Below are 27,931 nucleotides of genomic sequence, written 5' to 3'. Positions count from 1 at the left end.
TCTGTACACCGTTGCAGATAGCGCTGTGATGTCTAGAGCTGACACTACTCCCAGTTCCACAGACTGTGAACCAGTCCGCTCTATACAATACATTTCTGTCTATTCTGCTCTATACAATACATTTCTGTCTGGACCAGAGGGATCCAAACCCATTGAGAGTATGGCAATGACTCCTTTCAAGCTCGACCAGGTGATAATGCACACAACCTGTGCATATATCTTGGCTTCTCCTCATTTATGTGTAATTCAAACAGACCCATTGTCTGAGTATATGACATTTACAGTTGCTTTCAAAGGCAAGCCCAATCTCGCTAAAGCCTGAATTGACAGTAGAGTGGGTCTTTGGCTCACATTTCTCTCCTCTCTATGCATTGATGGCTAATGCCATATCATATGGAAATGTCTTGTTTTATTTCAACCCCTTCTAGACACACACACATTTGAGAAGTTGGAGCACAGGGTCAGTCATGGTAAGGGGACCATGGAGCAGTTTAGGTTAAATGCCTTGCTCAAGGGAACAACGGTATCAGTACCTCTTGTTGCTGGCACCCCTCTTTAACCTCTAGGATCTACACCCATTGGCAGGTTGACAAAGTGGCTTGTATCAAATCCGACTGTAAATTTGACCTTTCAGTCTCCCAGGCAATAATGCACAAAACCTGCATCATTGCTCTACCGGGTAATTCAAGCATCGACTCATTTGTCTAAGTACATGACATTTTACAGTTACTTTCAAAGATGAGCTCAATCACACTAAAGCCTGATTTGACAGTAGTGTGTTGGCTCATGTTTCTCCCCTCTCTCGCTACGCATTAACTGCTAATGCATTCAACTCCACACGATGATCATTGTCCATTATCACAGAGTTGAAAATTTGACTCTGCTTCATCCCAACTCTTTGAAAACAGACACACACAGCGAGAAGAGTTTTGAGCACAGGGTCAGCCATAGTAAAGCGTGGAGCAGGGCACTAATGCAGAAGATGGCATCTAGGATTTGATACTAGCAACCAACACATTTTTCAGACGGACCTGGGATTTGAAACGGCAACCCTCTGGTTGATGCCACGCCTCTCACCTCTAGGATCTGCACCCATTGGCAAGGTGACAAAATGACTCCTCCTTTCATGGTCGACCAGGTGATAATGTACACAACCTACATCATGACTACTGTGTAATTCAAGCATTGTATTGTTGTAAATGTCATGTACTCAGACTGTTACTTTCAAAGACCAGCCCAATCCCACTAAAGCCTGAAATGACAGTAGAGTGGATTTTTGGCTCACGTTTCCCCCCTCTCTACACATTGATGGCTTATGCATTCCACTCACCACACAATGAAGATGACTTTATTGTCCATTTCCTTGAGATAGCCACAAAGTCAGTCTCTGTAAGCATGGAAATGGAAGATGGAATTGGCACTAAGTAACTGCTGTAAAAGCACAAATTGTATATAATGCAATATTCCTGTCTGGAGAGACCAAGCTACTGTCTGGTCGAAAATTATTGGCACCCTTGATAAAGATGAGCAAAAAGACTAAAATAATAACACTGAACTATATTGTATGCAACAACAAAATATTTTATACTAATGCAATTGCTCAGAGATTTTGGTTTAACAAATAATAAAACAAATCTCAAAGATAGGCACCAAAATTATTGGCTCACCTGTTTTCAATACTCCAACACCCTCCCTTTGCAAGGATAACGACACTGAGCTTTTTTTCTAAAATGTTTGAAATTTGAGAATATTTGAGGGATCTTAGACCATTCCTCCATGAAGAATCTTTCCAGGTCATTGATATACTTTGTCTGCACTTCTGAACTGCTCTCTTCAATTCAAACCACAGGTTGTCAATGTGGTTCAAGTCCGGAGACTGAGATGACCATTGCAAAGTCTTGATTTTGTGGTCAGTTAAGCATTTGATGTGCTTGGAGTTATTGTTAGACCGCTGCGCCACTCGGGAGCCCTAAGGCACTGCATCTCAGTGCAAGAGGCATCACTAAAGTCCCTGGTTCGAATCCAGGCTGTGGTTGGAAGTCCCATAGGGTGGCGCACAATTGGCCCAGCATCGTCCGGGTTTGGCTGGGGTTGGCCGTCGTTGTAAATAAGAGTTTGTTCTTAACTGACTTGCCTAGTTAAGTAAAGGTTAAAAAAAAAAAAACATAAGGTTTTTGGCTAAAATGTCCTGGTACTTGGTAACGTTCATGATGTCGTTGATCTTAACAAGGGCCTCAAGACCAGTGGAGGCAAAATTGTCCCATAACATCAAAGATCCATCACCAAATGTTACAGTAGATATGAGGTACTTTTTTCATATGCTTCAGATGACATGAAAATCGAGCTCTTTGGCCACGCACACCAGTGGTGGGTTTGGTGTTGGAAAAAGGATGCATATGCAGAAAAGTAACATTCATGTGTAAGTTGTTGGTTTCATTTGAAATAATGTACATTCAGAATTATTTTCAAATACTTCCAACGATACTGTATGTATTTGAAGTAATTGTAAATACATGGCAATACTTTCCAAATAGTATTTTCAAATGCATTCCAATATTCAACTACTTGTTTTTTTTTTTCATATAAAGGTTATCTGAATACTTCTTTTGACATTTTAATGAAAGGTAATTGAGATACCAGGGCTGTTATCTGAGCTGACAAGGTAAAAATCTATCGTTCTGCCCCTGAGCAAGGCAGTTAACCCACTGTTCCCCGGGCCCCGAAGACGTTGTCGATTTAAGGCAGCCCCCCGCACCACTCGATTCAGAGGGGTTGGGTTAAATGCGGAAGACACATTTCAGTTGAAGGCATTCAGTTGTACAACTGACAAGGTATCCCCCCTTTCCCTTCCCTTATCCGCAAGGTAGGGTTATCGATTATTGAAAACGGGTGCCAATATATTTTGTTGAACAAAATCTCTGAGCAATTGAGTTAGTATAAAATATAATTTTCACATGTTTTTGACCATACAATCAATATAGCTCAGTATTTGTATTATTTATTTTGAACAGGTATTTTTTGCTCCTCTTTATCAAGGGTACCAATAATTTTGGACCTGACTGTATATATAGATCATGAGTATTATCTGTGAAGGGTCAAGCCCTTTTAGTGCTACAAAAGTGAACAGGCTATCACATAAGCATCTTTGGGTGTATATAGCATTTTCTAGAACCCAATGTGGTGGTGTTATTATTAACATGAATTGTACCCTTCCCTCTTAAAGGTATAAGTCACTCAAAGATGATTTTAGTATTTGTTCATTAGTCCATTGTTAATACAACCCTAAAATAATGTGCATGTCGAGTTTTAAAGATGGAGAACTTTCAGTACAGAGCAAAAACTGTGATGCAATTTGCATGTTAAGTGAACTATCCCTTTAACTGTGCACTACGGATCTGGTGTTTGATCCTGCTGGTCATTTTAGACTTTTTCTCCTGCTGTATCTATTTCAGAGCGCCAGTGGAAAATCTAATTCTAAATTGAGGTTCCACATGCAGGGGCAGAAATCCCGGGGGGGACGGGGGGGACACGACCCCCCCCCATCCTGGGAAAAATATGATTTGTCCCCCCCAATATATCACTGAAACATAACTATGTAATTTAAATAATAAGGTTAATCCAGTCAGTCGTGCGCACACATACTAGCTGAATATGCAGAGCTAGCGCGTAAATACTAACTATTAAGATAGCTAGTACCTATTCCATGTAAGTGGCGTCGTCAAAGATGGAATCTTTGCTATCGTCAATTTATTCCAAGATCAGCATGCAGATGATGTAAGTTAGTGCTTCAAAGTCCCTGTGATAAGGTTAGCGATAAACTGAACAGAACAACACTCTCCTCTACCATTGTCTTAAATATATTTAATGGTCTCGTTGCAAAAGCTAAATTGTCGCAACTTTTATTTATTTATTTTATTTCACCTTTATTTAACCCGGGTAGCAAAGATTATAGCAAACACCACTGAAACTGAATTGGTGCTCGCTTGCTTTGCAAATTCAGCTATTGTTGGAAGCCAGCCAATATGAAACAAACTATTCAAATTACAAAAGGTTGCAGCATATGTTGTGTAAATGGTGAACTCGTACAGCTGTCAACTCTTGACATTTTAATCCGTTTCACATTTGCTAGCTACCTTTTAGATCGAAGCCCAAATAGAATGATAAAAGATAAGATGATAGAAGCCCATCTCCTACTGTAAATAACCTACACACTGTGTGTGTGTGTGTAGCCAGCCAGCCATGTTGAAAAATGGCAGAAAAATAAAAGAGTATTTTTCAATACACCAAAACGCATAGTAAGAACCCTAGTAGCCTAATATCTCAAAGACTAGTTGATAAAATGTTCATAAGAAATAAATGAAATTCTAATGGAAATGTTTCACAATGATGTCATTAGGCAGAGCAGGCAACAGATGGCACACAGACAGCAGAGCTGGGGACAGATATGCAGGGACAGACTGGCAGAGACAGGGAGTCTCGGGTAAGTTTGTTGAGTCTTTGTTTGGCAACATTATGAAAGGTTCTCCATTTTTTTTACTTGTAAAATAGGAACATAATTGGAAAATGCCATGGATACCCCCACTCTCAACTTAAACTGGTGACTGAACTAAGATTTGTTAAAGGCAATGGCATTGCTGTTGTGATTAGTTGTGTAGTTTTGGGTACCGGTAGTTAGGAGTACGGCAAACACCTTATTTCTTTGGTTCCTCAATATACATTTACAATGTAGGCTATGTGTTACAGCACTACTTTTGGTGTCCCCCTCAGGAATTGCTCTTGAGAAAATTTAATGTAATTGTCCCCTCCAAAGTTGATATTAGATTTTCGCCCCTGTCCACATGTTGTCATGGAAGTATTCCTTAAGTTCTGTGACCTTGCACTACATCCAGCTGCATATTTGGTATTTTATTAGGATCCCCATCAGCTGTCACAAAAGCAACAGCTACTCTTCCTGGCGTCCACACAAAACATGAAACATGATATAATACAGAACAGCTCAAGGACAGAATTTTTTTGTCAAAGGCACACGTATCCTACATATCAATAAATACACACAAACTATCTAGACCAAATAGGTGTTGTGCCGTGAGGTTTTGCTTAGTTTTTTAAAAACCAGGTTTGCTGTTTATTTGAGCAATATGAGATGGAACGAAGTTCCATGCAATAATGGCTCTATGTAGTACTGTATGATTTCTTGAATTTGTTCTGGATTTGGGGACTGTGAAAAGACCCCGTGTGTGTGTGTGTGTGTGTAAGTTGACTATGCAAACAATTTAGGATTTTCAACACAATGTTTCTTTTTAAAAATGAGTCATGCAGTCACTCTCTCCTCCACTCTTAGCCAAGAGAGACTGGCATGCATAGTATTTGTATCAGCACTCTGATTACAATGAAGAGCAAGACGTGCCGCTCTGTTCTGGGCCAGCTGCAGCTTAACTAGGTTTTTCCTTGGAGCACTGGACAATAATCAAGATTAGACAAACTAGAGCCTGCAGAACTTGCTTTTTGGAGTGTGGTGTCAAAAAAGCAGAACATCTCTTTATTACGGACAGACCTCTCCCCATCTTTACAATCATTGAATCTATATGTTTTGATCATGACAGTTTAAATTACTCGGCGTTACCTTAGATTGTAGTCTCCTCAACTTGTTCAACAGCCACACCATTCATTACCAGATTCAGCTGAGGTCTAGCTAGAACTTAGAATGATTTGTACCAAATACAATGCTCTTAGTTTTAGAGATGTTCAGGACTAGTTCATTACTGGCCACCCATTCCAAAATGGACTGCAACTCCTTTGTTAACCTCTCTGGGCCAGTGGGACGTTTGCGTCCCACTCTATTCAACAGCCAGTGGAATTGCGTAGCGCGAAATAGAAATACCTAAAAAATGCTATAACTTCAATTTCTCAAACATATGACTATTTTACACCATTTGAAAGATAAGACTCTCGTTAATCCAACCATGTTGTCCGATTTCTAAAAGGCTTTACAGTGAAAGCAAAACATTAGATTATGTCAGGAGAGTACCCTGCCAAAAATAATCACACAGCCATTTTCAAAGCAAGCATATATGTCACAAAAACCAAAACCACAGCTAAATGCAGCACTAACCTTTGATCTTCATCAGATGACACTCCTAGGTCATTATGTTATACAATACATGCATGTTTTGTTCAATCAAGTTCATATTTATATCAAAAAACAGCTTTTTACATTAGCATGTGATGTTCAGAACTAGCATTCCCACTGAAAACTTCCGGTGAATTTACTAAATTACTCATGATAAACCTTGACAAAATACACAACAATTATTTTAAGAATTATAGATACAGAACTCCTTTATGCAAACGTTATGTCAGATTTTAAAATAGCTTTTCGGCGAAAGCACATTTTGCAATATTCTGAGTACATAGCTCAGCCATCACAGGCTAGCTAATTTGACACCCACCAAGTTTAGGGCAACCTAAACTCAGAATTACTATTAGAAAAATTGGATTACCTTTGCTGTTCTTCATCAGAATGCACTCCCAGGACTTCTACTTCAACAACAAATGTTGTTTTGGTTCCAAATAATCCATAGTTATATCCAAATACCTCCGTTTTGTTTGTGCGTTCAGGTCACTATCCGAAGGGTAACGCGCGAGCGCATTTCGTGACAAAAAATTTCAAAATATTCCATTACCGTACTTAGAAGCATGTCAAACGCTGTTTTAAAATACAGTTTTATGCTATTCTTCTCGTAAAATAGTGATAATATTACAACCGGACAACGTTGTATTCATTCAAAGACTGAAAGAAAAAAATTGAGAAGTCTCGTGAATGCGCATCTCAGTCTCACTGTCCCCAGGCAGGCCACTTACAAACTCTGCTGCTGTACTTTGCCCAGAGACAGGAGACGCGTCATTCCGCTTTCTGGCGGCTTTAGAGAGCCATTGGAAGCCTTAGAAAGTGTCACGTAACAGCACAGATGCTGTAATTTCGATAGAGAGGCAACAAATTGTCAGACAGGGCACTTCCTGCTTGGAATCTTCTCAGGGTTTTGCCTGCCATATGAGTTCTGTTATACTCACAGACACCATTCAAACAGTTTTAGAAACTTTGGAGTGTTTTCTATCCAAATCTACTAATAATACGCATATTCTCATTTCTGGGCAAGAGTAGTAACCAGTTTAAATCGGGTACGTTTTTTATCCGGCCGTGAAAATACTGCCCCCTATCCCCAACAAGTTAAAGGCACAGTCAACTTAGTGTATGTAAACTTCTGACCCACTGGAATTGTGATACAGTGAATTATAAGTGAAATAATCTGTTTGTAAACTATTGTTGGAAAGATTACTTGTCATGCACACAGTAGATGTCCTAACCGACTTGCCAAAACTATAGTTTGTTAACTAGAAATTTGTGGAGCGGTTGAAACACTTAGGTTGGAGTCATTAAAACTCGTTTATGTAAACTTCCGACTTCAACGGTAGGTAGGTAGGTAGGTAGGTAGGTAGGTAGGTAGGTAGGTAGGTAGGTAGGTAGGTAGGTAGGTAGGTAGGTAGGTAGGTAGGTAGGTAGGTAGGTAGGTAGGTAGGTAGGTAGAAATGGAACCAAATGATCTGTTTGTATTCAGTCCTTTTTAAATAGGATATATGGGCTACTGTGTAGGTGGAATGTGATAGTCTGCCTATAACCAGCCTGAGTAAGTTTGTTCTCTTATAAGGTTACTGTATGCTCTATCAAACACAACCCATAGCACATCTTTTCATGTGTTAGTTTACCGTTTTACGGATTTGTCTTGTTTTTCTTTAGCTTTTTCTTGTTTCTGTTCCTTCAGGTTTTTCTGTTATTCTACTATTTGTGTATGGTGCGTTCTAAACAGGTTCTGCTGCTGTTCCTCTCTCTCCCCCACCCAGGTGTGATCGTAGATGAGAAATGGATGCCCTCTATGCCCTTCTACGACTTTCTGTCCGTCATGGACCAGGAAGTGCCGGGCTATGCCTCCCAGAGGAGCGCTAAGACTAAAACAAGCCGGATTGAGAGAGCAGAGGGAGAGAAAGAGAAGAGCAGTGGTGGTGGTGAAAGACAAGCCCGAGCTGGAGCACACAACCCCCAAGGGTCACCCACCACCAAGCCTCCACAGACACCTCACCACTCTGAGCTATGAGGGGGCTAGAGCAGCAGCCCTGACTTCTGAAGGCTGGAGGAAACCAATGACAGCTTAGATCAGAATCACTTCTAACAGATAAGCTACACTGAAGCTATTAGATAGTGATAGCTTTATGGGCTGTGAGATCCACTGAGCCTCCTAGTATGTGGTTTAGCTGTTTTACAGTGCATTGGGAAAATATTCACACCCCTTGTCTTTTTCCACATTTTGTTACATTACAGCCGTATTCTAAAATGGACTAAAAAGATCCTCATCAATCTACACCCAATACCCCATAATGACAAAGCAAAAACAGGTTTTTAGACATTTTAGCCACACAAAAAAATATTTAGACCCTTTACTCAGTACTTTGTTGAAGCACCTTTGGCAGCGATTACAGCCTCCAGTCTTCTTGGGTACAGTATGACGCTACAAGCATGGCACACCTGCAATTTGGGGAGCTTCTCCCATTCTTCTCTGCAGATTCTATCAAGCTCTTTCAAGTTGGATGGGGAGTGTCGCTGTACAGCTATTTTCAGATCTCTGCGTACAATGGGGGGAAAAAAGTATTTGATCCCCTGCTGCCCTGCTGATTTTGTACGTTTGCCCACTTACAAAGAAATGATCAGTCTATAATTTTAATGGTAGGTTTATTTGAACAGAGACAGAATAACACCAAAACAATCCAGAAAAACGCATGTCAAAAATGTTATAAAATGATTTGCATTTTAATGAGGGAAATTAGTATTTGAACCCTCTGCAAAACATGACTTAGTACTTGGTGGCAAAACCCTTGTTGGCAATCACAGAGGTCAGACGTTTCTTGTAGTTGGCCACCAGGTTTGCACACATCTCAGGAGGGATTTTGTCCCACTCCTCTTTGCAGATCTTCTCCAAGTCATTAAGGTTTCGAGGCTGACGTTTGGCAACTCGAACCTTCAGCTCCCTCCACAGATTTTCTATGGGATTAAGGTCTGGAGACTGGCTAGGCCACTCCAGGACCTTAATGTGCTTCTTCTTGAGCCACTCATTTGTTGTCTTGGCCGTGTGTTTTGGGTCATTGTCGTGCTGGAATACCCATCCACGACCCATTTTCAATGCCCTGGCTGAGGGAAGGAGGTTCTCACCGAAGATTTGACGGTACATGTCCCCGGCCGTCGTCCCTTTGATGCGGTGAAGTTGTCCTGTCCCCTTAGCAGAAAAACACCCCCGAAGCATAATGTTTCCACCTCCATGTTTGACGGTGGAGATGGTGTTCTTGGGGTCATAGGCAGCATTCCTCCTCCAAACACGGCGAGTTGAGTTGATGTCAAAGAGCTCCATTTTGGTCTCATCTGACCACAACACTTTCACCAGTTGTCCTCTGAGTCATTCAGATGTTCATTGGCAAACTTCAGACGGGCATGTATATGTATTCTTGAGCAGGGGGACCTTGCGGGCGCTGTAGGATTTCAGTCCTTCACGGCGTAGTGTGTTACCAATTGTTTTCTTGGTGACTATGGTCCCAACTGCCTTGAGATCATTGACAAGATCCTCCCGTGTAGTTCTGGGCTGAGTCCTCACCGTTCTCATGATCATTGCAACTCCACGAGGTGAGATCTTGCATGGAGCCCCAGGCCGAGGGAGATTGACATTTCTTTTGTGTTTCTTCCATTTGCGAATATCCGCACCAAATGTTGTCACCTTCTCACCAAGCTGCTTGGCGATGGTCTTGTAGCCCATTCCAGCCTTGTGTAGGTCTACAATCTTGTCCCTGACATCCTTGGAGAGCTCTTCGGTCTTGGCCATGGTGGAGAGTTTGGAATCTGATTGATTGATTGCTTCTGTGGACAGGTGTCTTTTTTACAGGTAACAAGCTGCGGTTAGGAGCACTCCCTTTAAGAGTGTGCTCCTAATCTCAGCTCGTGACCTATATAAAAGACACCTGGGAGCCAGAAATCTTTCTGATTGAGAGGGGGTCAAATACTTATTTCCCTCATTAAAATGCAAATAAATGTATAACATTTTAGACATGCGTTTTTCTGGATATTTTTGTTATTCTGTCTCTCACTGTTGAAATAAACCTACCATTAAAATTATAGAATGATCCTTTCTTTGTCAGTGGGCAAACGTACAAAATCAGCAGGGGATCAAATACTTTTTTCCCCCACTGTATGTATGTATGTATGTATGTATGTATGTATGTATGTATGTATGTATGTATGTATGTATGTATGTATGTATGTATGTATGTATGTATGTATGTATGTATGTATGTATGTATGTTCAACAAAAAAAAGAAACGTCCTCTCAATGTCAACTGCGTTTATTTTCAGCAAACTTAACATGTGTATATATTTGTATGAACATAACACGATTCAACAACTGAAACATAAACTGAACAAGTTCCACAGACATGTGACTAACAGAAATGGAATAATGTGTCCCTGAACAAAGGGGGGTCAAAATCAAAAGTAACAGGCAGTATCTGGTGTGGCCACCAGCTGCATTAAGTACTGCAGTGCATCTCCTCCTCATGGACTGCACCAGATTTGCCAGTTCTTGCTGTGAGACGTTACCCCACTCTTCCACCAAGGCACCTGCAAGTTTCCAGACATTTCTGGGGGGAATGGCCCTAGCCCTCACCCTCCGATCCAACAGGTCCCAGACATGCTCAATGGGTTTGAGATCCGGGCTCTTCGCTGGCCATGGCAGAACACTGACATTCCTGTCTTGCAGGAAATCACTCACAGAACGAGCAGTATGGCTGGTGGCATTGTCATGCTGGAGGGTCATGTCAGGATAAGCCTGCAGGGAGGGTACCACGTGTGAGAGGAGGATGTCTTCCCTGTGTTGCACAGCGTTGAGATTGCCTGCAATGACAACAAGCTCAGTCCGATGATGCTGTGACACACTGCCCCAGACCATGACGCTCATTCCTTCGACGATAAATGCAAACCTGACCATCACATTTACAATGAAGATCTGTGACGTTATTTGGATTTTTACGAATTATCTTTGAAAGACAGAGTCCTGAAAAAGGGACATTTTATTTTTTTGATGAGTTTGTATATTCACAGAATGTATATTTATATATTCCCAGATTGTATTTATACTTAATGGAATAGTTAATTATGTTACAACTTGATGTTAGATGGTTACTCACCCTGAAAGTAAGGTAAGGTTTGGTTTTCTCTAAACACTCACTTCACAATCAACGGAAGTTCATTTTTTTTTTTTATATACTTTTTTTTTTAAATATTGTTTCTAGACTGGCACAACTTAGGTTATGTCCCCCCCCCCCACTTCTAAAACCAGTCTGGGGGTCCTCCTCAGATTTTTGGAGGGCAACTAAAGCTCATTTCCTGCATTTATACACAATCTACATGTCCCTTTTGGGGACACTTATTGTAATTAAGAATATAATATGTTTCTAAACACTTCCACATGAATGTGGATGCTACCATGATTATGGATAATCCTGAATGAAGCGTGAATAATGATGACTGAGAAAGCTATGGATGCACAAATGTGACCAACCGGCTCAAATCGGTCTTATGTAGCAAAATTAGAAATTGTGTTTTTTACATTGGATAAAAGTAGACTCCGAGCTAGAAAATGGTATATCATACACTGCATTTTTTAGGAACAATGGAAAAGTAATTCTGCTTTGAAAGTAGATAAACTTGTATACTCACTTTTGAGAAAAGGGACTTTGAATATTTTGGTAGCTACTGGAGAGCTCTCCTTTGTCTATGCCTATTCAGGATTTGTTCACACCCTCTTAAGACAGCCTCACCCATCTCTTTAAGGATTCACATGTGAGGTCATGTGCTAAACAATGAGTAGTGTAGTAAAGATTAAGACTAAAAGTGGTAAAAGTAGTAGCCTACAATAAGGAAAAGTTCCACGTAATAAAGTGTCCAGATGAAAATATTTAATGAATATTAGATGACACTCAGACACACTTGTCTAAATTGATGGGTCATGTGAAAGAAATGCTATAACCCCCAGCCACAACCAGTGGTGGAAAAAGTACTACATTGCCATACTTGAGTAAATGTAAAGATACCTTAATAGAAAATGACTCCCGTAAAAGTCACCCAGTAAAATACTACTTGAGGTAGTCTAAAAGTATTTGATTTGAAAAATACTTAAGTATCAAAAGTAAATGGAATTGCTAAAATGTACTTAAGTATCAAATTTAAAAGTATAAATCATTTCAAAATCCTTATATTAAGGATATATATATATATTTTTACGGCTAGCCAGGGGCACACAACACTCAGACATTAATTTACAAGCTAAGCAATTGTGTTTAGTGAGTCTGCCAGATAAGATGCAGTAGGGATGACCAGGGATGTTCTCTCGATTAATGTGTGAATTGGACAATTTTCTTGTAACAATGTAACGAGTACTTTTGGGTGTCAGGGAAAATGTATGGAGTAAAAAGTACATTATTTTATTTCGGAATGTAGTGAAGTAAAAGTTGCCAAAAATATAAATAGTAAATTAAAGTACAGATACCCCTCAAAAATACTTAAGGAATTTACACCACATCTTGCTAAGTGGATGGGTCTCTACAGAAGGTGTAAACAGTACAGCCAAATGGTTACTTGCATAGTAGCAATATCAGAAATAGATAGTGCCAATATAAATAAAATAATATACAGTATGTTCATTAATGATATCAGTGATAGACGAGTTAGCTATATAGTACATACAATCAGGGGTAAAGTGGCTGAGCAGCAGGATAGAAAAGGCACTGCAGATAGTGCTGATGACTGGTCCGTCCAAACCACGCATGAACAAGGGAATCTATATTCGGAGACCCTGTTTCTGTCCTGCCCTTGACTTTGGTGCAGGTCATGTGATGTCCATAGCCTCTTCGTCCCATATCTTTTGAGAAGCTCAGGGAGTTTAGTTTGTATAGCTGTGTCCAGTCCAGATTGTGCTTGTACAGCAGGCCATCTATGGGAGGAAGATTGTCAACGTTGCGCAGCAACTGAAACCTGGTCCCGACTGAGTCCGAACGCTCCTTGGCTACAACAACACCAGGCTCCAGGGCATCGAAGCTGTAAAACAGGAAATAACAACAACAAATGTGAAGACATTACAACATTACACAACATCAATTCACTTCCCAAGTTTAGATAAGAATAACCTCATACAATGTCATTAAAATTATATTCACCTGAAGTGCTGGTACTGCTTGATCTGTGGCAGCGGCCTGAAGTACAGAGTCAGGTGTTGTTGCCAGCCATAGCTTTCCACCAGCACCGTACCATCCTCCAGTCCAACCAGCTGTGGGATGTTGACCCATGTCACAGCGTTGTCCTTCACAGGATGACTGCGCTGCTGCCTTTGCTGGATGACATGCCTTCATCAATCAAGTAGTTGACTTGTTGTGGTATTCCTTCACAGCAGACACCAAACAAGCCATACTTGCGAGGAGTTAAAAAGTAGATGGGACCTGGCTGCATAGGATCAGAAGGATAGTGCACCTGCAAACAACAAAAGAACATTAAGGTATATTACAATTAATTGTCTCATCCATCAGTCTGACCATATATATATATATATTTATATTATATATATTATAACATTTTTTTTTTTGTATATCTAACCATCTACAGTGGGGGAAAAAAGTATTTGATCCCCTGCTGATTTTGTACGTTTGCCCACTTACAAAGAAATGATCAGTCTATCATTTTAATGGTAGGTTTATTTGAACAGTGAGAGACAGAATAACACCAAAAAAAATCCAGAAAAACGCGTGTCAAAAATGTTATAAAATGATTTGCATTTTAATGAGGGAAATAAGTATTTGACCCCTCTGCAAAACCCTTGTTGGCAATCACAGAGGTCAGACGTTTCTTGTAGTTGGCCACCAGGTTTGCACACATCTCAGGAAGGATTTTGTCCCACTCCTCTTTGCAGATCTTCTCCAAGTCATTAAGGTTTCGAGGCTGACGTTTGGCAACTCAAACCTTCAGCTCCCTCCACAGATCTATAGGATTAAGGTCTGGAGACTGGCTAGGCCACTCCAGGACCTTAATGTGCTTCTTCTTGAGCCACTCCTTTGTTGCCTTGGCCGTGTGTTTTGGGTCATTGTCATGCTGGAATACCCATCCACGACCCATTTTCAATGCCCTGGCTGAGGGAAGGAGGTTCTCACCCAAGATTTGACAGTACATGGTCCCGTCAAATGATGCGGTGAAGTTGTCCAACACTTTCACCAGTTGTCCTCTGAATCATTCAGATGTTCATTGGCAAACTTCAGACGGGCATGTATATGTATTCTTGAGCAGGGGGACCTTGCGGGCGCTGCAGGATTTCAGTCCTTCACGGCGTAGTGTGTTACCAATTGTTTTCTTGGTGACTATGGTCCCAGCTGCCTTGAGATTATTGACAAGATCCTCCTGTGTAGTTCTGGGCTGATTCCTCACCGTTCTCAATAATCACACCAAATGTTGTCACCTTCTCACCAAGCTGCTTGGCGATGGTCTTGTAGCCCATTCCAGCCTTGTGTAGGTCTACAATCTTGTCCCTGACATCCTTGGGAGAGCTCTTTGGTCTTGGCCATGGTGGAGAGTTTGGAATCTGGTTGATTGATTGCTTCTGTGGACAGGTGTCCTTTTTACAGGTAACAAGCTGTGGTTAGGAGCACTCCCTTTAAGAGTGTGTTCCTAATCTCAGCTCGTTACCTGTATAAAAGACACCTGGGAGCCAGAAATCCTTCTGATTGAGAGGGGGTCAAATACTTATTTCCCTCATTAAAATGCAAATCAATTTATAACATTTTTGACGTGCATTTTTCTCAATATTTTTGTTGTTATTCTGTCTCTCACTGTTCAAATAAACCTACCATTAAAATTATAGACTGATCCTTTCTTTATCAGTGGGCAAACGTACAAAATCAGCAGGGGATCAAATACTTTTTCCCCCCACTGTATGTCCTTAATCAGTATAAAGGAGGTGTAATGATTTTTGTTTGGAGACGTAGCGGAGTCAGGCGCAGGACACAGGTATGAGTGCAAATAGTCTTGTTTACTCAAAAACACAATCAAAAATCTCCAACAGCAAAACAACAGGGTAAGGAGAAACACCTCCAACAACCACTGACAAACAATCACGGACAAAACAGAAAGGGAAGCCAGAGGGTTAAATAAGGAACATAATAAGGGAATTGAAAACAGGTGTGTAAAATTAAGACAAAACAAAACGAACAGGGAACTATGGATCGGTGGTGACTAGTTTGCCAGTGACGTCGACCACCGAACGCCGCCCGAACAAGGAGAGGGGCCGACTTCGGCGGAAGTCGTGACAGTACCCCCCCTTGATGCGCGGCTCCAGCTGCACACCGGCCTCGGGGACGACCCGGAGGACGGGACGCAGGACGATCCGGGCGGAAGCGGTGAAACTCCTGGATTAACGATGGGTCCAGGATGTCCTCCGCCGGTACCCAGCATCACTCCTCCGGGCCGTTCCCCTCCCACTCCACGGGGTACTGAAGGCCCCTCGCCCGACGTCTGGAGTCCGTAATGGCTCGTACTTTGTACGCCGGGGCCCCCTCGATGTCCAGAGGGGGCGGAGGAACCTCCCGCACCTCAGACTGCTGGAGCGGACCAGCCACCACCGGCCTGAGGAGAGACACATGGAACGAGGGGTTAATATGATAATCAGGGGGAGTTGTAACCTATAACAAACCTCGTTCAGTCTCCTCAGGACTTTAAATGGCCCCACAAACCACGGACCCAGCTTCCGGCAGGGCAGGTGAAGGGGCAGGTTTCTGGTCGAGAGCCAGACCCGGTGCATAAACCGGGGCCTCACTGCGGTGGCTGTCGGCACTCGCCTTTTGCTGCCTGATGGCTCGTTGTAGTCGTACATGGGCAGCGTTCCATGTCTCCTCCGAGTGCCGAAACCATTCATCCACCGCAGGAGCGTCGATCTGGCTCCGATGCCATGGTGCCAGGACCGGCTTGTCGTGTCTTTGGCTATGCCGGATTAAGTGATATGACATGCTAACCTATAAAATCCTTTCTCTGTAATTAATATTACCTGATTAAGCTAATCATGTAAATGTAATTAACTAGAAAGTCGGGGCACCACGGAAGAACGTTTATAGAGCCGTTATCTTCCGAATAAACTCTTAAAATACTTAGTCATATTTTACATCGATAGCAGTCAATATTAACCCTTATCTTATTTTCAGTCTCATAATGAATGTTGTAAATTCTTGGCTATCTTCACGAACCCTGGCTAACAAGTTAAATCAGCAATACAAAATTGGGTTTAATTATTTATTTACTAAATACCTAAACTAATCACACACAATTACAAATACACCGAATACAAATGATGTCATACATGATGGCTGGTTACACAAAGGAAAGGGGGTTGGGCTTGAATGAAAGAGCGGGAAGATTTAGGAACAAAGAAACAGCAGCTATGCTATCGTAAATACATTATCTTATGCATTCTAAATTACCGCCCATTTGGAAAAGGAAAATGCAATAAATATTTACTCTGAGCTGCGCTTCGGTAGATTGGTCGTAGATGCTGGTCGGGTTGGCCAACAGATCTTCATGTCCTCGGAAGAATGTCTCTGGTGGTAAATTGGATACGTGGTGGTATCTTCGTCCGTCTGTTAGACTGGATCCGTCGTCCGTCCTTTCCTAGCCCCCGTCTACAGCGGCCGCTGCTAACTCAACGGCTAGGAAGTCTCACTTCTGTAGTGAATAAGCTCAAAGTTCATACCATTCGCCACCAAAGCTCACGCCGAGGTTGGCTTAGTTCTGTACTTGACATGTGTGTCCTTCTAACGCAGAGGCTGCAGACCTCACGTACTGGAACATGGTTATCTTTTCGTCAAAGGCTTATATAGTGGAGAGGGGGAAGGATGTATTTCATCGTTTATAACCCCTGTCTCTTCACAGGGGTGGGCCACTGATCAAGCAGGGCACTTTCCTTATGAAAACCCAATTCTCTCATTTGGAAGCTAAAATTACATTTAATCTCCTAACAAACAATTTCAATATCAAACATTTCAATTGCATAACAATTCCATGTTAATCTGATAACTAGAGGGTGTATACTTTCTCAGGTACAGTTTATGTCGTCCTGTCATCAGTCATAATGTCTCAGATGACAACCGAACTGACATCCATACTCATTACGTTCCCAAGCATATTTCCAACTGGTTTTATTACCAAAATATGGTTCATTTTCCCCATTTGTTTGATGTTCCCAGGCTCTCTATATTTAACACAGGCTATTCAAGTCCTTCAGTAGGGTCAGAAAGAGAGGGGAAGGGAGAAAGGTATTTATGGAGGGGTCATAAACCTTACCCACAGGCCAACGTCATGACAGGCTGATAACCCAGCACACACTGAAAAGGGGTTAGATTAGTAGAAGAGTGGCGGAGGGAGTTTTGGGCCATCTCCGCCCAGGGGATAAACGACGCCCACTCCCCCAGCCGGTCCTGGCAATAGGACCGCAGAAACCTACCCACCTCTTGGTTGACTCTTTCTACCTGCCCGTTGCTCTCGGGGTGGAAACCTGAAGTAAGGCTGACCGAGACCCCCAGGCGTTCCATAAACGCCCTCCAGACTAGACGTAAATTGGGGACCCCGATCAGACACTATGTCCTCAGGCACCCCGTAGTGCCGGAATACATGGGGGAACAGGGCCTCCGCAGTTTGTAGAGCCATAGGGAGACCGGACAAAGGAAGGAGACAGCAGGACTTAGAAAACCGATCCACAACGACCAGGATCGTGGTGTTACCCCGCGACGGGGGAAGATCCGTCACGAAATCCACCGATAGGTGTGTCCACGGTCGTTGCGGAACGGGAAGGGGTTGTAATTTCCCTCTGGGCAGATGTCTAGGAGCCTTGCACTGTGCGCATACCGAACTGGAGGAGACAAAAACCCTCATGTCCTTAGCTAACGTTGGCCACCAGTACTTCCCCGCAAAGCAGCGCACCGTCCGACCGATACCAGGACGACCAGAGGAGGGTGACGTGTGGGCCCAACAGATCAAACGATCGCGGACATCAAACGGAACGTACAAGTGCCCAACTGGACACTGGGGGGGGAGTGGGCTCTGCACGTGACGCCCGTTCGATGTCCGCGTCCACCTCCCATACCACTGGTGCCACCAGACAAGAAGCTGGAATTATGGGAGTGGGCTCCGTGGACCGCTGTATCATACAGCCGGGACTGGGCATCTGCCTTCACGTTCTGGGAACCTGGTTTGTAGGAGAGGGTGAAAACAAAGCGTGGGAAAAACATGGCCCACCTTGCCTGGCAAGGGTTCAGTCTCCTCGCTGCCTGAATGTACTCCAGATTTCAGTGGTCAGTCCAAATGTGGAAAGGGTGTCTAGCCCCTTCAAGCCAATGTCTCCACGCCTTCAGGGCCCCGACAACAGCCAACAACTCCCTATCCCCCACGTCATAGTTTTGTTCCGCCGGACTGAGCTTCTTAGAAAAGAAAGCGCAGGGGCGGAGTTTTGATGGCGTACCCGAGCGCTGAGATAGCACAGCCCCTATTCCAGCCTCTGACGCGTCCACCTCAACTATGAACGCTAAGGAGGGATCAGGATGCGCTAGCACTTGAGCCGTGGTAAACAGAGCCTTCAGGTGACCAAAAGCCCTGTCCGCCTCAGCCGACCACTGCAGTTGCACCGGTCCCCCCTTCAGCAAGGAGGTAATGGGAGCCGCCACCTGCCCAAAACCCCGGATAAACCTCCGGTAGTAGTTGGCAAACCCTAAAACCCGCTGCACCTCCTTTACCGTGGTTGGAGTTGGCCAATTACGCACGGCTGAATTGCGGTCATTCTCCATCTCCACCCCTGACGCGGAAAAACGGTACCCTAGGAAGGAGACGGAGTGTTGAAAGAACAGACATTTCTCTGCCTTGATGTAAAGGTCATGCTCCAACAGTCAACCAAGCACCATGCGTACAAGGGACACATGCTCGGCGCGGGAAGTGGAGTATATTAGAATGTCATCTATATACACCACTACACCCCGCCCGTGCAGGTCCCTGAAGATCTCATCCACAAAGGATTGGAAGACGGATGGAGCATTCATTAACCCATACGGCATGATGAGGTACTCATAGTGCCCAGAAGTGGTGCTAAATGCCGTCTTCCACTCATCCCCTCCCCGGATACGCACCAGGTTGTACGTGCTCCTGAGGTCCAATTTTGTGACCAGTGTTCCGCCTGCTACCTCGACTTCCTGGAGAACCTCCCCAGCACGGCCACAGCTAGTGCAGGGAATGGTCCCCCCTCCAGACCCCCTCATCGCAGCCCCTCCCAACTCCATAGGTGTTGGGTCTAAGGCGCTGGGGAATGGAACTAACGGACCCCGATCCGGACGTCCGCGGGAGGCCAACAGGTTATCCAGACTGATAGATAAGTCCACCAGCTGGTCCAGGTTGAGGGTGGTGTCCCTGCAGGCTAGCTCCCTACGAACGTCCTCTCGCAAACTACACCTGAAGTGGTCGATCAGGGCCCGCTCATTCCATCCCGCGCCCGTCGCCAGAGTTCTAAAATACAGCGCAAACTTCTGAGGGATTCTCATCGCGTGTCTCAAATGGAACAAGCGCTCCCCCACCGCTCTCCCTTCAGGTGGATGATCAAATACTGCCCGGAAGCGGCGGGAGAAGTCCTCATAGTCATCCAGAGTTGGGCCTTCCCTTCCCCAGATGGCGTTGGCCCACTTCAGGGCTTTTCCAGTCAGGCAGGAGATGAGGGCGCACACTCTCTCGCGTCCCGAAGGGGCCGGCTGAACAGCTGCCAGGTAGACCTCCAGCTGGAGTAGGAACCCTTGGCACCCGGCAGCTGTTCCATCATACGCTCCCGGGAGCGAGAGCCGAATCCCACTAGATCCTGACGACGGATGGGTAGGCATGGGTGTAGGTAGAGGTGCGGGTGGAGGTGGTGTGGCTGGGTCAACGGGAAATCCTCTTCTCTCCCACATCTCCATGGTCTGCAGCACGCGATCCATGGCTGTCCCGAGACTTTGTAACATGGTCACGTGCTGCTGGACGCGCTCCTCTACTGGGAGAGGAGGGCTGGCTCCGCCTGCTGACTCCATTTAAATGGTCCGTGATTCTGTAACGATTTTTGTTTGGAGACGTAGCGGAGTCAGGCGCAGGACACAGGTATGAGTGCAAACAGTCTTGTTTACTGAAAAACACAATCAAAAATCTCCAACAGCAAAACAACAGGGTTAGGAGAAACACCTCCAACAACCACTGACACGAACAATCACGGACAAAGTAGTAAGCCGGTGACGTCGACCACCGAATGCCGCCCGAACAAGGAGAGGGGCCGACCTCGGAAGTCGTGACAGGAGGAAATGTTGCTTACTTGTTGAGCAAAATCAAAGCTGTAATGCATCCTGATGTCTTTGCTTGCTGGTTCAATAGGGCCCCTGTCACAGTATCCACAGAAGGTGGCGCCCCTCCTCGGTGGGGCGGCGCTCGGCAGTCGTCGTCGCCGGCCTACTAGCTGCCACCGATCTATGTTTCTGTGTCTTTTGGTTTTGTCTGTCTGATCCGCACCTGTTTCTTGTCTGTCATTAGTTAGGTTATTTAGTGTGTCTTTTCAGTTCAGGATTTCGTGCGGGATTGTTTTGTCAACTCTGGACAGTTGTGAGTGAGTGCTGCGCTCATTGCTAATTATATTTACCGGGCTGCGCCCCATGCGTCTTTTGTTTTGGGAACGTGTTTTCCCTAGTTGAGTTTATGTGCGCCCTGTGCCTTTCGGCTTCTTGTGTTGTTCCCGGATTTTCTATTAAAACCCACTATTACTCCGGACCTCTGTCTCCTGCACCTGACTCTGCCTCTCTACTGATCCTGGTAATCGTGACAGCCCCCCAGAGAAAACTGCAGGTCTTGATAGGTGGTCTTGCAGTCAACAACCATCTTCTGGTAGACAGACCGCTCACTCTGAACAAGCAGGAGAGGCTGCTCTTGCTTCTTCAGCTTGGCTGATTTAACAGCTTCTGGCAGATTGGCAGATCTGAAGACCTGATAGTTGTTCCTCTGTCACTGCAAGCACAGGTCTGTCCTGGGCTTAGTGCTTGAGATGCGGGGTAGCAATTTTTTCCACAGATTCCTGAAGGAAGACAGCCGAGTACAAGTAGCTCTGGAAAACACAGAAATAATGTGAGATCAATAAAAGTAGTGCCAATCATGTTGGAGATCAATTAAATAATCAAAACATGTTTATGCTTTAAATACCAAGTGTTGTCATCGATTCCTGCTTCTTTTGTCACATGGGATGGCCTGGGTGGCGTCCTGGTAATACTATTGCATTATCCTCTGCGTAGTTGTTGATGAAGTTCACCACTCGTTGCAAGTCCTCATGCTTCAGGTGTAACCTGTACTTGCTTGGGCCAGCAATCATTTTGATGGAAGGCATTAGATCATTCTTGTATGACTGGTGGAGGAGAGTCAGGCGTGTTTTACTGATGCTGAAAGACAAATTCCAGGTACAAATATTTTAGCGTTATTATACAATAGATGCGAAATGGCATTCTGAGAGAAAATCACTACACACAGTTCATACATGTAATGTTAGCTAGCAAGCCAGCCAGCCAGCCATCTAACGTCAGCTAGCTAGCTAACAGCAATCTTGTCATAGCTAGCTAAAGTTAACCAAATAGGTTCAATGTCAGATAGTTAGCTAGCTAACAGGGTATAACTAGCAATGCAAAATTCCATTCTGAGAAAACATCACTAACGGTAAACTCAGGTCATAACACGTAAGTTAATGTTAGCTAGCAAGCCAGCCATCTAACCTCAACTAACGTTAGCTAGCTAACAGCAAGTTTTAACTTGGGGTCTTTTGTTTAGACATGTAAAGTTAGCTAGCTAAACAATAAACTATAATCCCAATCCATAGAGTACTAGCAATACAAACCGATTGTCATAGCTAGCTAAAGTTAACCTCTATGGGCTAGGTGGGACGCTTGCGTCCCACCTACTCAACAGCCAGTATAATCCCGTGGCGCGATATTCAAATACCTTAGAAATGCTATTACTTCAATTTCTCAAACATATGACTATTTTACACCATTTTAAAGACAAGACTCTCGTTAATCTAACCACACTGTCCGATTTCAAAAAGGCTTTACAACGAAAGCAAAACATTAGATTATGTCAGCAGAGTACCCAGCCAGAAATAATCAGACACTCATTTTTCAAGCTAGCATATAATGTCACATAAACCCAAACCACAGCTAAATGCAGCACTAACCTTTGATGATCTTCATCAGATGACAATCCTAGGACATTATGTTATACAATACATGCATGTTTTGTTCAATCAAGTTCATATTTATATCAAAAACCAGCTTTTTACATTAGCATGTGACTAGCATTCCCACCGAACACTTCCGGTGAATTTACTAAATTACTCACGATAAATGTTGACAAAAAACATAACAATTATTTTAAGAATTATAGATACAGAACTCCTTTATGCAATCGCGGTGTCTGATTTTAAAATAGCTTTTCGGTGAAAGCACATTTTGCAATATTCTGAGTACATAGCCCGGCCATCACAGCTAGCTATTTTGACACCCACCAAGTTTGGCACTCACCAAACTCAGATTTACTATAAGAAAAATTGGATTACCTTTGCTGTTCTTCGTCAGAATGCACTCCCAGGACTTCTACTTCAACAACCAATGTTGTTTTTGTTCCAAATAATCCATAGTTATATCCAAATAGCTCCGTTTTGTTCGTGCGTTCAAGTCACTATCCGAAGGGTGACGCGCCGGCGCGTTTCGTGACAAAAAATGTCAAAATATTCCATTACCGTACTTCGAAGCATGTCAAACGCTGTTTAAAATAAATTTTTATGCGATTTTTATCGTAAAATAGTAATATTCCAACCCGGGAGACGTTGTGTCCGTTCAAAGACAGTGAAAGAAAAAAATGGACTCGTCTCGTGCACACGCGCGCCAGTGTCATTGTCCTGAGATGGACCACTCACCAAAACCCCTGCTTTTTTCGCCCAGAGACTGCAGAGCTATCATTCCACGTTCTGGCGCCTTCCTAGAGCCAATGGAAGCCTTAGAAAATGTCACGTTACAGCTGAGATCCTGTATTTTTGATAGAGAGGCTACAGAAGGCCAAGAAATTGTCAGACAGGGCACTTCCTGTATAGAATCTTCTCAGGTTTTGGCCTGCCATATGTGTTCTGTTATACTCACAGACACCATTCAAACAGTTTTAGAAACTTCAGAGTGTTTTCTATCCAAAGCCAATAATTATATGCATATTCTAGTTTCTGGGCAGGAGTAGTAACCAGATTAAATCGGGTACGTTTTTTATCCGGCCGTGAAAATACTGCCCCCTATCCCTAACAGGTTGCTGTACATCAGCGGAACCCATCCAACTGGAAGGAGCTGGAGCAGTTTTGCCTTGAAGAATGGGGAAACATCTCAGTGGTTAGATGTGCCAAGCTTATAGAGACATACCCCAAGAGACTTGCAGCTGTAATTGCTGCAAAAAGTGGCTCTACAAAGTATTGACTTTGGGTGGGTGAATAGTTATGCATGCTCAAGTTTTCAGTTTTTTGTCTTATTTCTTGTTTGTTTCACAAAAAAAAATTATTTTGCATCTTGTAAGTGGTAGGCATGTTGTGTAAATCAAATGATACAAACCCCCCAAAAATCTATTTTAATTCCAGGTTGTAAGGAAACAAAATAGGAAAAATGCCAAGGGGGGTGAATACTTTCGCAAGCCACTGTATAGCTGGATCCCAACGTCCTGCACCTAGGGGTCCACCGCCCTGCAGCGGCCCAACCCAACACACCCCGCTCAGCTTCAGGATCTTAGTGAACATACATTGTCGGTTTCAAGTGTGTTTGGCCAAGGCCAGAGTGACAACAGTATGGCAGACCCCCAGGGCCAAGACTGAGTAGCCCAGCAGCTTCACCTGGAATGCTTTTCCAAAAGTCTTGAAGGAGTTCCCACATATGCTGAGCACTTGTTGGCTGCTTTTACTCCACTCTGCGGTCCAACTTATCCCAAACCATCTCAATTGGGATGAGGTCAGGTGATTGTGGAGGCCAGGTCATCTGATGCAGCACTCCATCACTCTCCTTCATGATCAAAAAGCCCTTACACAGCCTGGAGGTGTGATGGGTCATTGTCCTGTTGAAAAACAAATGATAGTCCCACTGAGCGCAAACCAGATGGGATGGCGTATCGCTGCAGAATGCTGTGGTAGCCATGCTGGTTAAGTGTGCCTTGAATTCTAAATAAATCACCTACAGTGTCACCAGCAAAGCACCCCCACACCTCCTCCTTCATGGTTGGAACCACACATGCGGAGATCATCCGTTCACCTACTCTGCGTCTCACAAAGACACAGCAATTGAAACCAAACATCTCCAATTTGGACTCATCATTGGACCAAAGGACAGATTTAATGTCCATTGCTCGTGTTTCTTGGCCAAGCAAGTCTCTTCTTATTGTTGGTGTCTTTTAGTAGTGGGTTATATGCAGCAATTTGACCATGAAGGCCTGATTCACGCAGTCTCCTCTGAACAGTTGATGTTGAGATGTGTCTGTTACTTGAACTCTGTGATGCATTTATTTGGGCTGCAATTTCTGAGGCTGGTAACTCTAATGAACGTATCCTCTGCAGCAGAGGATCTGGGTCTTCCTTTCCTGTGGCGGTCCTCATGAGAGCCAGTTTCATCATAGTGCTTGATGGTTTTTGTGACTGCACTTGAGGAAACTTTCAAAGTTCTTGAGATTTTCTGGATTGACTGACCTTGTCTTAAAGTAATGATGGACTGTCGTTTCTCTTTGCTTATTTGGGCTGTTCTTGCCATAATATGGACTTGGTCTTTTACCAAATAGGGCTATCTTCTGTATACCACCCCTACCTTGTCACAACACAACTGATTGGCTCAAACACATTAAGAATGAAAGAAATTCCACAAATTAACTTTTAACAAGGCACATCTGTTAATTGAAATGCATTCCAGGTGACTACCTCATGAAGCTGGTTGAGAGAATGCCAAGAGTGTGCAAAGCTGTCATCAAGGCAAAGGGTGGCTACTTTGAAGAGTCTAAAATATACTTTTTTGGTTACTACATGATTCCATATGTGTTATTACATAGTTTTGATGTCTTCACTATTATTCTACAATGTAGAAAATAGTACAAATAAAGAAAAACCCTGGAATGAGTAGGTGTGTACACCTACAAAACACCAATCTCAACGTCAACAGTGAAGAGACAACTCGGGGATGTTCGCCATCTAGGCAGAGTTGCAAAGATAAAGACATATCTCAGACTTGCCAATAAAAAGAAAAGATTAAGATGGGCAAAATAACACAGACACTGGACAGAGGAACTCTGCCTAGAAGGCCAGCATCCCTGAGTCACCTTTTCACGGTTGAAGTTGAGACTGGTGTTTTGCGGGTACTATTTAATGATGCTCCCAGTTGACGACTTGTGAGGCATCTGTTTCTCAAACTAGACACTCCAATGTACTTGTCCTCTTGCTCAGTTGTGCACCAGGACCTCCCACTCCTCTTTCTATTCTGGTTAAAGCCAGTTCTGTGAAGGGAGTAGTACACAGTGTTGTACAAGATCTTCAGTTTCTTTGCAATTTCTCGCATTTTTCTCAGAACACAAATAGACTGACGAGTTTCAGAAGAAAGGTCTTTGTTTCTGGACATTTTGATCCTGTAATCGAACCCACAAATGCTGATGCTCCAGATACTCAACTAGTCTAAAGAAGTTTTATTGCTTCTTTAATCAGAACAACAGTTATCAGCTGTGCTAACATAATTGCAAAATGGTTTATAATGATCAATTAGCCTTTTGAAATGATACATTTGGATTAGCTAAGTCAACGTGCCATTGGAACACAGGAGTGATGGTTGCTGATAATGGGTCTCTGTATGCCTATGTAGATATTCCATAACAAAATCAGCCTTTTCCAGCTACAATAGTCATTTACAACATGATGTTGTCTACACTATATTTCTGATCAATTGGATGTTATTTTAGTAGACCAAAAATGTGATTTTCTTTCAAAAACAAGGACTTTTCTAATTGACCCCAAACTTTTAAACGGCAGCCTCTTCAGAAAGTATTCAGACCCCTTTACTTTTTCCACATTTTGTTACATTACAGCCTTATTCTAAAATGGATTAAATATATAAAATCCTCAATCTACACACACTACCCCATAATGACAAAGCAAAAAGTACATTTTTACATTAGCAAATGTAAATAAAAAAAAAGGTTAAAAATAAATACCTTATTTACAAGTATTCAGACCCTTTGCTATGGGACTTGAAATTGAGCTTAAGTGTTTCCATTGATCATCCTTGATGTTTCTACAACTTGATTGGAGTTCACCTGTGGTAATTTCAATTGATTGGACATGATTTGGAAAGGCACACATATGTCTATATAAGGTCTCACAGTTGACAGTGCATGTCAGAGCAAAAACCATGCCATGAGGTCGAAGGATTTGTGAGTAGAGCTCCGCGAGAGGAATGTGTTGAGGCACAGATCTGGGGAAGGGTACCAAAACATTTCTGCATCATTGAAGGTCCCCAAGAACACTGTGGCCTCCATCATTCTTAAATGGAAGAAGTTTGGAAACACCAAGACTCTTCCTAGAGCTGGCCGCCCGGCCAAACTGAGCAATCATGGGAGAAGGGCATTGGTCAGGGATGTGAACAAGAACCAGAAGGTCACTCTGACAGAGCTCTAGAATTTGTCTGTGGAGATGGGAGAAACTTCCAGAAGGACAACCATCTTTGCAGCGCTCCACCAATCAGGCCTTTATGGTAGATTGGCCAGATGGAAGCCACTTCTTAGTAAAAGGCAAATGACAGCCTGCTTGGAGTTTGCCAAAAGCCACCATAAGACTCTCAGACCATGAGAAACAAGATTCTCTGGTCTGATGAAACCAAGATTGAACTCTTTGGCCGAAATGCCAAGCGTCACGTCTGGAGGAAACCTGGCACCATCCCAACGGTGAAGCATGGTGGTGGTAACATCATGCTGTGGTGATGTTTTTCAGCGGCAGGGACTGCTGATGAGTCAGAATAGAGGCAAAGATGAACGGAGTAAAGTACAGAGAAATATTTGATTTAAACCTGCTCCAGAGCGCTCAGGACCTCAGACTGGTGCGAAGGTTCACCTTCCAACAGGACAAAGACCCTAAGCACACAGCCAAGACACAGGAGTTTTTTTTATTTGTAATAGATTTTCAAAAATAAACAGTTGAAGTCAGAAATTTACATAAACCTTAACCAAATACATTTAAACTCAGTTACACAATTCTTGACATTTTATCGTAGTAAAAATTCCATGTCTTCGGTCAGTTAGGATCACCACTTTATTTTAAGAATGTGAAATGTCAGAATAATAGTAGAAAGAATGATTTATTTCAGCTTTAATTTCTTTCACCACATTCCCAGTGGGTCAAAAGTTTACATACACTCAATTAGCATTTGTAGCATTGCCTTTAGATTGTTTAACTTGGGTCAAACGTTCGGGTAGCCTTCCACAATCTTCCCACAATAAGTTGGGTGAATTTTGGCCCATTCCTCCTGACAGAGCTGGTGTAACTGAGTCAGGTTTGTAGGCCTCTGTCACGGATTTCTTCGTCGTCAGACGATATGGCGAAATCATCGTCGGAAAAGGAGGACCAATATGCAGCAGGATTGAGATAGTTCATTTTGAACATTTTATAAACTCAAAATGAACATACAAAAATAAAACGAACTCACGATTTACAGACAGTCTTCTCAGGCT

The 27,931-nt window shown here is 43.2% G+C and overlaps 1 protein-coding gene across 1 annotated transcript in view; it reads left to right on the top strand.

The window, feature by feature from the left end:
- Positions 1-8,472, top strand: part of txndc16 (thioredoxin domain containing 16) — a 52,874-nt gene extending 44,402 nt beyond the window's left edge. The window contains exons 19-20 of the mRNA XM_045718580.1: positions 4,397-4,480; positions 7,900-8,472. Of these exons, the coding sequence (XP_045574536.1) occupies positions 4,397-4,480; positions 7,900-8,150 (335 nt within the window). The 3' untranslated portion in view covers positions 8,151-8,472. The remainder of the gene's footprint in view (positions 1-4,396; positions 4,481-7,899) is intronic.
- The last annotated feature ends 19,459 nt before the right edge of the window (positions 8,473-27,931 follow it).

Source organism: Salmo salar, chromosome ssa01 (genome assembly GCF_905237065.1).
Source record: "Salmo salar chromosome ssa01, Ssal_v3.1, whole genome shotgun sequence".
Taxonomy (NCBI): Eukaryota; Metazoa; Chordata; class Actinopteri; order Salmoniformes; family Salmonidae; genus Salmo; species Salmo salar.
The sequence above is the reverse complement of the archived record's forward strand: the minus strand, read 5'-3'. Positions and strand labels throughout refer to the sequence as shown.